This window comes from Protopterus annectens, chromosome 7.part1, assembly GCF_019279795.1.
Source record: "Protopterus annectens isolate FY-2018-M chromosome 7.part1, PAN1.0, whole genome shotgun sequence".
NCBI lineage: Eukaryota > Metazoa > Chordata > Ceratodontiformes > Protopteridae > Protopterus > Protopterus annectens.
The window spans coordinates 89,021,879-89,036,440 of NC_056740.1; the positions used below are offsets into that span (position 1 = coordinate 89,021,879).

The 14,562-nt window shown below is 41.3% G+C and overlaps 1 protein-coding gene across 1 annotated transcript in view; it reads right to left on the reverse strand.

Annotated features, from left to right (window-relative positions):
• RNF111 (ring finger protein 111) overlaps positions 1-14,562 on the reverse strand; it is a gene marked incomplete in the record, with an annotated part of 1,207,185 nt that overhangs the window by 901,333 nt on the left and 291,290 nt on the right. Inside the window, 1 exon segment of the mRNA XM_044078570.1 lies at positions 7,103-7,291. Within this exon segment, the coding sequence (XP_043934505.1) occupies positions 7,103-7,291 (189 nt within the window).

The following is a 14,562-nucleotide window of genomic DNA, read 5'->3' on the forward strand; positions in this document are numbered from 1 at the left end:
TGGGTGATCTGTAGCACGCTACAATTTGAATAGCAGTTTTGCCCATTGTTAGTTGCACGTGGATAATCTCTGAAGCATCGTGCTGTGCCACTAACCTGGAGTTGTGGGTATCCTTGATGAATATGGATACTCCCCCCGCCTTTTGTATTTTGGTCTGGGTTTTGTGGGCGAAATGCATGGTATTAGTTGTAGCCTGGTAGCGCTGGGGTGCTCTCTGGAGCCTTAAACTAGGTTTCTGTTACTGCACCTATATCGATTTTCTCCATACTGAGGAGTGCCTCGAGTGCATGCATTTTGAGGTTTAGACTTCTGGCATTGAGTAGCATTACCCTCAGTTTTTTGTTACTTGTGCTATTTATGGTGGTGGGTTTGTCTTTTGAGCCTTGCCTAAAAAGGCACTATGGGAGTGGCAAGAGCCTTGGCCAGTATTCGAAAGCCTAAGGGTGACAAGTGCAAGCCATCTCTAGCGAAGCAGCGTGGCTTGTCGAGCATGTCATCCCAGGCTGACAGACACTGAATCCCCTTTGAGTGACACCAGAAGCTTAGCCAATTGTTAAAATTGATAATTTTTTTCTCTATACCGTGGTATCATTCTTGGTGAGGGCAGGATGCTACTCAGGGTCAGGGTCATACCTGTCTGGGCTACATGATTAGAGAGCTCCTCCATGTCTCTTTTCATGTAGTCCAGGGAGGTATGGCTCAGGTCATTCACACCAACATGGACAATGACAGAGTCATATTTGTACTTGTTCTGGAGTGACCCGAGTGCTTGTGCTATATGGTGGATCCTGGCACAAGACAGGCAGCTAACAGTAACCTTCTCCTTGTTCAGCCTAGTGAGTGGGACATCAGTGTGTCTGACTATAGAGTCACGTATTATTAGTGTGTTGGGTATGCTATTTTGCTTTAAGGGCTGTGACTGTGTGGCACACTGGTTTTGTGAAGTATGTGTTTCATGGTTTGTGCCGGGGGTGGAGGTTGCTTGGATATCTGCTTTGGAGGTCCCTCTTGCTTCTGCAGATTTTTATTTAGAGCCTCCGAATATGTTTTCGTGTATGTATGTGTTTTTTGCCAGTGCTGGTTTCATAGGTCTACGTGAGACTGGTGGTGTGATGCAAGTAATTCCCTTCTCCTCTTGACTGCCTGGTCCAGTCTTGGGTTGAGAGAGCTTAGCCTCCAGTTTGGCTGCATAACTGCATCTCTTGCATGTATTAGTGTTTGGTGGAAGGAAGAGAGGGTTGTCTGTGTACATGAGGGAATTGTAACATTGCCTCAAAATGCTCAGACTCACCAGTTGGACCGGAGAGTACACCTAAAACTGCCCTTTGGACATGCCTGGATAGGTACAGTGAACTGTTTTATTGACTGGCTGGTAAGGTCGAATAGAGAGCCTTGTCCTTTTCTACAGTAAAGGGGGGGGGGGTCTAGTGCTAAAGTTTATTAGTGCTTGCTATGAGTTGTGAACAAGTGCCGGTATAAGAAGTGAATGGTTTGAGTAAGTTGAAAGGTTGTCTAGTTCCAAGGGAAAAAATTGAAGAGTAGACTTTGTGGAGCCGGGAATATAGTTATACCCTAGCAAACCGGTGATGCCCTGCGCGCAAAACCATGCAAATGCGGGTTTTATAGCTGGGAAATGAAAGAGCTAGAAATTAGCCCAAAATGGCCAATAAACTACTAATTTCTGGGCTGAAACTACTCCTCCAGGGACAGATAGGCTGCTCAAAGCTTCCTCTCTCACAGTGAAGAGAGAAACTTCCTTCTATCCAAGTAAGGTATGGGCAAACACAGAAACTTGTAACACAGCCATGAATTCAGCACTAACCTGAAAAATGGACTATACTAGCTTAGAAAGGCGGGGGAAAAAGTACTTTTTTTTTTTTTTTTTTCAGAAAATAAAGCAGATACAATAAAAAAAAAAACCTTTAAATGCACAGAAATGGCTACTACACCTGAGTGTACTGACTATTTAAAATGGAACGTCTTTGTAACATGGAAGGAAAGTGGAGCACCCGGAAGAAACCTACACAAACACAGGGAGGACATGTAGACTCCGGCGCAGAAGGCACCCAAGCCGAGAATCGAACCGGAGAACCTCGATGTGAGGTGACAACACAACTGCTGCACCACTGCACCGTCCATTGGTGGCAAATTTAGCTATTTTAGAGTAGCAGGATAATAAGCTCCATATCATCAGCTATTGGCGGAACACAAACACATGCCAGCATAATCCTACTACTTTTGACAACTGCCCCTTACCACTACAAATCTGCCATTCTCTTTTTTCCCCGTCTTTAAAGAGTGGAGTCCCTCTAGCAATCAGCATTACTGCCCTTTTCCTCTGTCCATGATATTCTGATGAATATCCATCCCAAACTCCTCTCTGTCATATTCACATTTCTTTCTAAATTTGTCTCCTGCAGCACTGCTATTTGCACTTAACATTTATTAGTAAAAATTCAATACCTGTTCCATTTTAAATACCTGCAAGGCCATTTACATTCCAAGATAATATGGACAAAGTAACATTTTTCACACCTGTCCCTTTTTTCTTATTCTGCAAGCCTATTCACTTACAAAAACACAGCTACCTACACAACCATCCAGCAAAAAACAAAGGAAATCATCTCAATTCTACATGTAATGCAATCAAGTTCACCCACCCTGGTAAAAACAAGGAAAGCTTTTATCTTAATGCTACATATAATAGTCAGTACACTATTAAACCCTATCAACATTACAGTAGTGCAAGATCATGGTATGAAATTAAGCATAAAACTAAAAAATACAGAAAAACAAGTATTTTTAAAAAAAGTCACTGACCCCCCCCCCCAACACACACACACAATACCGGACTGCACACTATGCAAAACTGCTTTAAAATACAACATGCCATTTTTATCTTGAAGTCATTTATATAAAAAACTAATAAGGACAAAACATTAATGACAAAGTGGGGGCATATGTTTTTACAATACACCTACAAGTAAAGTCAACAAAAATCCAGATCCTTCTCAGCCTTATTTTTTTTCTTGCAAAACCATCCTTCATAAAATGTGATTGCGTTACAGTCTCTCATTTATTCACCAATTCAGTGTTGATGGTCATCTTCTTGATCTTCATCTCCAAACACCAGACTCTGGTTCAAATGCAAGGTACTCACAATTCTTCAAGTTAACTCCTGTATTTTTTCCTCTCTCCCTCTCAAGCATTTTCCCTTGTAACATTGAAAAAGGTTTCACTGGCCAAGTTTTTTAATGAACGTCACTGCCTAAAGAAAAATAATCATCCACTTCTGCTTCCCGATCCACTTTTTGTTGGACCCCCAACCTGTTGTGTGTAAAAAAATATCTTTGATCCTCCAGGCAAAATAGATATTCTGAAGACAAATGTATGCAGCAGTTTAAATATCTCATCTGCCTCTCAACATTCCCTGATTGCTGGTATAAATTTGCTTCTCTTCTGCCTGCTGGAGAGAAAATAACCACCTTCCACAAACATTTTGTTGTCTCTGATTTTAATACCATTCCCTTTCTCCAGAGTTTTGCTAGGATCAACTCTTTTTTCTAATTTGACTGCATTTTTACTAACACAGGTCTTGGCTGCTTTCTCATGACCAGGTCTGGAGCATACACTCAAGTGTGCACTTTCAATTAAAAAAACTGCTGTGGAACACCGCTCCAGTTGCTTATTTGTGCTTTCATAAAATCTGCTCCTTCCAGTTTCTTTGGTACAGCAGAAAATCTCAAATTGTCTGTGTTGTCTACTTTTTTGGTTGTTTTTTGAAACCACTCTTCTTTGAAAAGCCTCATATTCAGCCACTCTTTTCATTCAACCTCTGATATTTTTGTAGTTTTATCAGTTCATCTGAAGAGCTAGTTGCAGCTTCTTATATTTTATCCAGCTTTTTGTTATTTGAGTAAACTTATTTTCCTCAAAATTATTAGAAGCCATCTCTTGTACCAAAGCTGAACTGTTTTTTACTGAACAGATGAAAAAACACTGACTGGGAGCAATCCTGCATCATCTTTTTCTGGTTGAGTTTCTTTCGGGTTCTCCAAATTTCTTCTTTACTGGCATTCAGGCAATGGTACTTAATAGCCAGTAACTGAGTTGGTGCAGAAGTTAAGGCTGCATGCTGGAGTTCCTATGGTACAAGGTTTCATTCCATTAGACTTTGTTTGCTTACCATGCATCCTTGAGCCAATCATTTACCCACACATTACTCCTGGGTCACCTCACCCCTGAAAAAAGGCTGCGTGTCAAGTGGGCCTACATGCTTAACAAACTGGTATTACTAAAATCACTTACTAGTGTAGGGGATCAAACCTCACGTCAGGCCCCAGCGGCCTACTGGATAAGGTACTGGCCTCCTAAGCCAGACATTAAGTTTGAATCCCATCTGGGGTGACAAAATCTTAGGGCTGGGGCAGTTAGCATAATGGTTAACGTTGGTTTACCACACAGACACCAAGTACAAATTTTAATTCTCACCTTTGAGGGAAACTAGCTAGGCTTAAAATGGCCCACAAGGGCAGTTAGCCTAGTACTTTTCTATGAACCTAAACAAACATACCCCCTGATGGGAAACTCAAAAGATGATGTATTCACATTGTGTGTGTGTGCGTGTGTGTGCCACACCTTAAGGGTGAGGAAAGCTGTGGCCTACTGTCCAGTTAGTCTTCCTTGTGGTGGCTTTTCTCTTTTTCTTAGGAGGGGACTAATAACACAGGGGAATACTAAGAGTCTGGCTGCAGGGTACAGAAAAATTGAAAGAAACCCTGAGCCAACTCAGCTCAAACCTGGAAGGGAGCCTAGCTAAGGTTTTGAGGGACAGCCCTACCCAATGCCATATATTTGAGTAAAATTAGCACAATGGGAAAAGACAATAGAGCCTTTAAGATGGTGGGCAGCTACCAGAGATTTTGGAACATGGGGGGGGGGGGAGTTATCCCCAAATTTAGGGTAAGCTGGAGAAGTTTTCTTTAACAAAAGATTGTGGGATACCACTTTCTCCCTGTTTGAAAATCAGATGGTGTCTGGATACAAGTGTCAGAAAGCTTGTGCCTGACTAGGAGTGCAGAGAGTGGTCTTTTGTCTGTTAGGGCAAGAAAAGGGCTGCATATGTGACATCCTCCAGAGGAGCAGCACATGACTTGGAAGTAGCAGGTGTGAAGGATGGGTAGATAAATGACTGCCTCTATTACAATGGCACCCTTGGACCAGACGGTACCTGCTGGATTTGAAAGTGCTAAGGTGCTCCTTTCCTTCTGCCTGTGGATGGTCTTCTCTTTTGTTAGGATGGCTGCTATGCAAATGTAGGGCAACATTGTTTTAGAAATTCTGCAATTCACTGTTTGGCCTGGTATGTCCTGAGGTTTTTTGTGCCTTCTCTTGATTGTCATATTTCCTCCGAAGACAGAGTATTTAATCAAGTCATGCTCTACACTGTGGCAAAAGAAACATGGGATATGAAGTCTTTGGTGAGAGCTTGAAACTTAAGAGTCACTATGATTAACATTTTTAGCAGTGTACTTCTCTGACATACCTCTGTATAAAGTCCACTGTTGGATGTCTGTTCAGCACAAATCAGTAATACAAATACAATACACAAGACATGCAAACCAGAAAAAAATGGATCAATATACAGTACTTCTCGTTAGGTGCTTGTAACTGCATGACTTGATGGATGTTAGACTGCGATGCACTCTCTCTCAAAACAAACGAATACCAAGAAATAAGTAAAGAAAACATGAAAAGGCACTGCCCTCTATGTCTGGTATGTTGAGTTGTCCAATGTAAGTTAAAGTCAGCCCAACCAAAAGAGAAGTGTTCTGACTTCCGAAAAATCACGCTGGATTTCAAAATCAGCATTAAATAGAGACAATTTATTGTTGCAACAGTGATCCATAAGGGCTTCTCATCAGTTATACCAATCTTTCCCTAAGCAGGCAGGAGAACCTGAACATTTAATGACACTCAAAAGGTGACCTTTGCACATGTACATTCATTAGTACACAACACCCCTGTACACGAGTGCTGCTGGGCCCTTCAATACGAAATCTGTATGCGTACGGCTAGCCCTTACATTCTACCAAGGACAGCTACCCCGAAGAGGTGCTAGACACCCAGTCCATTCGACCAAAGCTGACCTTTCAGCAGCTAGGTCTAGGTCAAAAACTAAACCTAAACTATTGCTACAACAAAGGAAAACTGACAGAATACGTTTTGGCTGCAAAGGGCCATTTAGTTCACTTACTCTGCCCATTTTTCCAGCTTCTGGAAAACCTGCTCATCCTACTAAACCAATAGCATAAGAACTACTTTAATGTCTGCCCTGTGTTTATTCCATCAACTTTTCTCTTCATGAAGACAGAACAGATTATCCAACACTTCAATGTGCATTTACACACAAACTGAGTGTGTGCGACTATGCATTCTACATGACACATACAAGCACATATATAGAATGCACACAAACACGTTCACAAGTGTGTTTGTATGTGTGTGTGTGTGTGTGTGTGTGTGTGTGTGTATATATATATATATATATATATATATCTATATACACATATATATATGTATATACACACATACATACACATATATATATCTAAATATTTTATATACACAGAGATATATATACATTTATTTATATATATATATATATATATGTATGTATATATCACATACACCCACATTAACAAACAAGTACATACGTACAAATACATATAAACATACTTCTGTATATCTGCATATATTAAACTATACACAGACTTAGAGTCTTTTCCTCCTTGTAACATTTAAGTGTGCACCTACCTTGCTACTGCAGTCTTTCGAGGTACTTAACTGTTCCGTACATTACTACTTGCTATCCTCTTCTGAACTGTACTCTTACCATAACTTTGCCTTTCTGCATCAGTGAGAACAGTCATATTTTCATGCAACTTGCAAGGACAGTTACATGTTCACAACTATGGCACGTTTGGTGAAAGATTAAATTATGCATTGTAATTCTAAGCTGTCAAACATGAAAACATCGCAGCTACTCACTAAACACCTTTGCACTATTAATTATTCAGCATCCAAGCAAATCTTTACATACCAATTGGAAGAGGAGCAGCAGCAGCTGTAATGGTGTTGGAAGCAATGCTTGAATTCTCAGATACTGTAAATGCCTGACTACTTGAGGGGCCTGGTACAGTTTCAGATGTCTGATCTGAGGTAGACGTGTTATTGGAACTGACGTGATGTGCTTCCACACCAACAGTGGCAGCTGGCAAAACAGCAGGCTCTGAAGAACCAAAGAAGGCACAATGTTACTACCTTAAGTCAAGCCACATACTTAAACAAGATATGAAAACACAATACATTCATTTTATTTCACTGACTGCAACAGATCTACCCTCTAGAAGTGCATTTAGGAGCTATCTGCAGCAAGAGACCATCCTGCTGTTTGGAATATGCCACCAGTTACAAAAAACATTCACTACATTAACACATGGAGCTCTCTGCTTCTCTTTAAAGAATACATAAAAAAGGCATTTGCTACAACCTTTACCACAAGCTTCAATAAACCACATCTGACTAGGACTGCATCACAGGTGCAATATGCCAGGCTGCACAGACAAGAAAAAAAACTAGCAAGCCACCATTTTATTTTAATATTCATTTTACTTAAGTTCACAGATAAGCAGACTAGCTGCCCTTGCGGGCCATTTTAAAACTAGCCAGTTTCCTTTTTTCTGCTCAAATTAACCTAACCCATTTGGTTACATACTGGTCTGACCCATCCCATAGGTTCATAGGTTTATACTAGGCTATCTGCCCTAAGGCATTTATAAGCCTAGCCCAAAGTTTTGTGGCTTACGCCACCCCTTATATGAAAAAAATACTGTGCCCATTAGTTTGTTGTGCTTCTGTCCAGCAGTAACACAGAGATGATTCCCGGGGTAAACCTACGATCTCCCATCCACAGGTCAAGATTTCTCTTGAACAGAGCCAGCGAGGTACTCTGCCTCACATGGACCGGGATTTTATTCCACAGCATAGGGAGTCTCTGAGTGATAAATCTATCCCTCCAGCACATCCTATTTATATCCGTGCTAAGGTTTAAGTCGCTTGCTCTAGTGGTTTTGGTGGATTTGGATTTTTTGAGGCGGAGCATGTCCATTAATTCCGGGTTGGACATGGCCTTGTATGTCAGGCACATGTCACCTCTGAGCAGACGGTATGCGATTGAATAGAGCTGGAGTTTCTTCAATCTGGCAGCATATGACAGATTTTGGAGTCCCTTTATCCTTTTGGTGAGGAACTTTTGGGGTCTCTCCAATTGCTGCAGATGTCGGGTGAGATACATCCCAAATGGGGCATTGTACTCTATCATTGGTCTGATAAGTGAAGAGTACAGGGGAACAATGACCTCACTAGATCTGGATGTGAATCCCTTCATGATCAGGTGGGCAATGTAGAAGGTCTTTCTAACCACTTTAGCAACGTGAGTGTCAAAAGAAAGGCCACTGTCAACCTGGGTCCCCAGGTCCCTGATAACCTCTTCTGTGCTTAGTGGATTGCCACCTATATGGTAGCTTGGGGTTACCTTGTTTTTCCCGAAGGGTATGACTATACATTTTTAGCGTTTAACTTCAGGCCATGGCTCTGGCACCAGCTATCTGTTTTTGTGAGTCCCTTCTGAAGGATATCCGTGTCCGATGCACTTTCCACTATGGCCCAGTTTGCAGTTGTCTGCAAACTTTGTCAGCCAAAGTCCTCCGATGTTGGCGTGTACTTGTGAGCAGTAGATGCCGAACAATAGGGGCCAAGGACCGAGCCCTGTGGGACACCACTTGTGACCGGCTTGGAGTCTGACATAGCGCCAGCAACTCTAACCCTGTGGGTTCTGTCCTTAAGCCAGTTTGCAACCCATCTTGTGACATATGGGTTTACATTTAAGCTGGTAAGTTTTTCTACAATACCCGAGTGGGGTATTGTTGAAAGCCTTTGCAAGGTCAAGGTAGGCTGTATGGACTGCCTTTCCCTCATCAATGGCCTTGGTGACTGTTTCGAAGAAGTCGACCAAGTTCAAAAGGCATGATCTGCCCTTGACGAAGCCAAACTGGGTCGGGTCTAATGTCTGCAAGTCCCCTATATCTTTGTTTATGAGCTCCATTATGATCCTCTCCATAGCTTTGCAGACTAGACTTGTTAAGCTTATGGGGCGGTAATTACCAGGGTCCGTAGAGGCACCGCCTTTGTGGAGTGGGACCACAGTTGCCGTACGCCACTCCTTGGGCACGTATCCTGTGGTAAGGCTGAGATTAAACAGCTGCCTTATGTGCGGGTTTAATTCCTCATTTAGCTCGTGTAGCACACAGCCAGGGACACCATCCGGTCCCATTGACTCTGTGTTTTTAGCTTTAGAGAGAGCAGCTTTCACCTGCGCATTTGAGATGTCTGGGAGGCTACACTCCGCTGGGATAGTTATCTCTCCTTTAGGGGGGGAGAGGGGGGTGAAGTTTGCACTGAACCTGTCTGCCAGTATGTTGGCAATGTCTGTGGGTTCAGTGATTTTTGTATCGTTTTGGACTAATTCTGAGCATATCTGGGAGTTTCCACCCAGGTTCCTAACATAGCTGAAAAAGGCCTTATGATTGTCCTTTGAATCCATGGCAATTTTTCTCTCAAAATTGGCCTTAGTTGATTTTATGAGTGCTCGTATTTTTTACTAATAATGATCAGGGTGACTTCCCTTTTATGGATTTTGTTCCATCATGTAATAGCTTTCTCCTCTTATTGTAAAGTTTGTTAATGGCTGGGGTCCACCAGACTGGATGTTTGCCCTTTGTGGAAAGAGTCTTGGTTTTATTTGGGATTGCCTGATCCATGCAGTCCTGGAGGTGTTCATAGAAGGCATTTGTAAGGGCTTCCGCAGCTTGGGTTGTGGTTTCCACTGGCTCAGGGGCCTTGAAGGATACCACACCAGTCTTGAGTAGTGTGAAGTTTGCTTTAGAGAAGTTCTTCACTGTGGTCTTTTTTGTTTGGGGTGGGGGCGGGATGTGGATTTCCAGTGAGATTAGTTTATGATCAGATCTCACCAATGAGGGATATACTTCCGGTGTGGAGCATTTTGTCCCCATGTTTGTGATAATGAGATCTAGTATATTTCTCATCTGATGGGAACAGTGACTAGCTGTTCCATGGCATTTGAATTTATGAACTCCAGGAACCGTTGGGCTAGAAAGTTAGGGCTTGAGTAATGTTCCCAGTCTATATTCGGGTAGTTGAAGTCACCCAATATGATGGTGTTTGGAGATACATTTATACCCTCCAGTGTCTTCAGGAAGGCTGTGTGGAGTTCCTGAGTTTGAGAGGGTGGCCTGTAGCATACTACAATTTGTAGAGCAGTTTTGCCTATAGTTAGTTGCACCTGGATGGTTTCTGAAGCTTCGTGCGTTGCCACCAACCTGGAGGTGTGGGTGTCGATAATTACATATTACACTTGAGGGGAATAACTGGGATCATAGCATTGATAAATTACAGGTGACACATGAATGGAAAAAAACATTTAGCAACTGCTTCTGTCCATGAGTAGTACAGGGGGCAGTCCTGGGGTAGGTTTTCTGTTTCCCATCCTTAGATCCAAGTGGCGACTGAATAGGGACAGGGATGAACTGTTTGATGTTCCGATGGTGTTGCAGAAGTAGTGTGGATCCCTTGACAGAGTATTTCTAATATTTGACTTGAAGTGCAGTAACTCCATCATTACTGGGTCACAGGATGCTCTGTATACTAGACACAGGTGATCACTTAGCAATATGTAGGATACAGAGTATAGTGACGGGGCTCCGAGTAAATCCATGTAGGATATGTTTAAGCCCTGCATAATTTCAATAAGGTATTTCTGCAGCCTTTCCAGTTGTTGCATGCGTCTTGGCAGATGCATGCCAAAGGGGACATTATGTTCAATGATCGGCCTAATGAGGGCCGAGTAATGTACTTAACATATATAACACTTAACATTTAAAATACTGGTTTTCTCTGCTTTTCCGGTGGAAAAGCAAAATGCAGGGCATTGCCTAAAGAGAATGGCAGCGAACATTTCAAATACAATGGTCACTTTCTGCTGCGTCATTCATAATGAAAAGGAATTAGCCACAGGTGCATGTGCAATCATCCAGCCAGACTTCTGGCACTCTGGATATCCCCTGCACAAGGCTGGTCCACCCCACACAGAGATGTCAAAGATATTCAGTACAAAACAAACCACATTCTGCAACATCTTCAGTATACTTCTGAATTAATAAAAATGCCACAAGCATGTCGGCATAAACGTAGCATGAGGCACTGCCCAGTTCAAGGAAAATTCTTTACATTTTCCACAAAATTGTATGAAGAAAGACTAGAACACAAAAGTAAAGGGGAGCTCTACCGTCTAATCCTGACTTCCAGACTTTAAAAGAAAAGAAAAAAAAAACAAGGAACTTGTGGGGAAGAACTAAATGGCAATAGTGATTGATGTATTTCAGCGACTACTGTTACAATGAATACGCATTAATTTTGTCGATACTGTACTTCTGCCATGGGCTTTATGGCCAGCAAAACAGAACAGATTCTAAAAAAAAAATGCATTTACGACCACTATTATGACAAAGAACCGTAATGAGAACAATGCACTCATTAAACTTAACTTACAACGTAAGAAGCATATTGTTTTATTTATTTATTTTTTTTACTGGAACGGGTAATACGAAATGTGAGAGGTGGGGCTTGGGAACACAAGACTGGAATACTGTAAATTATTATGTCATCTTAGGCTTGATACAAGTATTTAACCATTGGTAAATGTTAAATAATGTGTTAAAAATTATAGTCTGCCAAATTGTGACCGTCTTTGTTTTAGCATTGTCATAACAAATTATTAGCACTGACATTATCTTGATTTGCTGTTCTAGTCAAACGACTTACTGTTACTAGGGTTTAAATATGTGTAAGAGTTTTTTTTATATCAGTTCTGATGAAGTCCGTGTATGTTAAGGGGTTGAAAACGCTAACTTTATACAATAAATTAATTTCTGTATGTTAGGGAGTTCAGACATTTTTTGAGCGAACTTATAAGCTTTTTCAGACTCCTTGATGACTGGGTGTTAGTGGGTTTTGCCTTGGTTCATCGTTTGTTTAGGCCCAAGGTTTTCTCTCTCTTTTAATTAACTACAATGGAGCTCAGGAAGTTTGTACTGTAACTTCCAATGGCAGGAGCCTAAGCCTTTTCACAAAATCAAATTATGTCCTCACATTTCAAAGAAATGTTCATATCTCTGGAACCATAAGAATTATGAAAGAAGTATAAATGGCACGCTCTTCAGCACAAACTATTTTAATAGTGGTAGTATAGGTTCTAAGTCTTAAGCCAAATTTTATAATTTACAGTAAACACAGTAACTATTACATTTGCTATATTTTGTAAACAACTTACACTATTTCAGCAACTACTCAAGCTACACACAAACTCTCAGCGGCATTTTATTCATCTAGTGGAGAGCTTTCATATGAGACTAAGTTCTGTCTGTGTTGCTTGGTTGCTGAGATATTTAGAAAAACTGGAAAATTATATCTATACAAATTAGTACAATAAAAACAACAGTTAATATCGATTAACTTACATTAGACAGAGGTCAAATATTAATGCAGTTGAGTTTGCTACTGGGTAAGCTTTAAGATGAAGTATTTTAAAACCTTGTATTAGCATGATTTTGGAAATATTGATGCAAACATGAACAAAAAATATTTGACGCCTAGAGGCGTCAGTAGAAGTTAACTGCAGATGCACCTGGAGGCGTCACTCAGACATAATGAGTTTGTAGTCAGTGTGTTAATATCAGTAGATCCAGTGAGTTTGCCTATACTTAACTGATTAGGGTCTCTTCCTGTAACGTGGTGTAGCACCATTGCTTGCTGTTATGCCTTTGACATCTGTTTCTTGCATTGCTGCAATGTTGTTATGCTTGGTAGTTTCTTCTAGTTTGGCAATGCTTAGTCATTAGTTCTTGCATATGTTGGTTTATCCACAGTATACTACTTTCATTTAAAGCAAAGAGTTGTTCTGTTTGCCTGAAGTCTTTGGTTCTGTCAACATAGTGCTTTAATCAGTGTGTACAGACATGAAATGCAATAACCTTTCTCCTTTAAAGCTTAACACTGGTAGCTGAATGGCTTGGTTCAAAGCTGTGCTGACACCCCCTGGGCTTAAAGAAGCATTCAGTCTTAGAAAACACCCTGGCAGCAAGACGACTGTATTGCCAGTAAGCACATCATCTTTTATGACAGTAATATGACTGAAGCTACATTACCTACTTCAGCTGGACAGTGCCCATTTCTCCAAGAGAAGAATTTAAGCTCACAAAAACAGGGAAACTGGTACCGTTAGGGCCTCAAGTGAGGGCTCTCAAAAAAACACTTTAGAATGTACAAGAACATGCAAGATGAAATGGATATATGCAACACCTTGTTAAACAAGATGATCAAGTAAAAGAAAACATCGCAGACTGAGGAAGCCTTAGGTAGAATGCAACAAATGGCATCAGGAAGAAAATCCTTCATTTTGACATGAAATTTTCTAATGGCAAGCCGCCTGGCTTCCTGCAGTAAAGACAAACTGTAGCTGGAAAGTCCCAGAATCAGACCATGTTCCTAGTCTGAGGCTGTACATATACAGACGCATTAAACTTTTGATGGGTGAGCACAATGCAGGGACTGATGTACAGCTGCATTGGGAAATTACTGCAACTGTAGATTTTCAAATATGTTCACTGCTGCAGTGGTCTCGTGTGTTTGGGAACATTCCCAAAGCTCGCAAACAAGCAGGTGGGTGGTCTTGAAGATGTACTGGCTCTAGTAACCCATGTAGGATGGTAGTAGTAGTAAACACTGCCCTGGTTCTATAAGCAATGTCCTAATCATAATGCTTGCAGATGGTGTGGACCGAGGACCAGGTCACAGCTTCTAAAGAATGTTGACCTCAATAACCCATCCAATGAAGGCAGTAGTGGCTGCTCTGGCTTCAGTAAAATGGGCCTTCACCTGTCCTGTTACCATCTTGCCATGAAATGTGTAGCAAATACAATGGGTTAACCACCAAGTCTGTCTGGAGGCAAGTCTTTCCTCCCTTCCCTTGCGAACACGGAACAGTTACTTATACCCTTTGCTATCATCTTTTGCCCGGACTAGAAAAAATCTCAATTGCCTATGCATATTTAGGAAGGAAAAAAATTCCCTCCTCTGCTTTCAGGGGGAGTGGATAGAAAAACACTGGGAAGAAAATTACCTGAATCAAGGACAAACCCATTTTAAAGATGAGAGAGTGTGTGTAGTTAACTTGTCCCTGTAGAAAATCAGAAAACGTTCTTTGCACATGAAAGCACACAGTTATGAAATCCTTCAGGCCACAGTAACATACAACAACACTGTGTTGTAATCTACAAGGATGTGAAGGATCCCAGGTTTCCAAATGGGTTTCAAGGCTCTGAAGGTTAGTACTATTATCAGAGTCGTCTTTATGATTTTTTTATC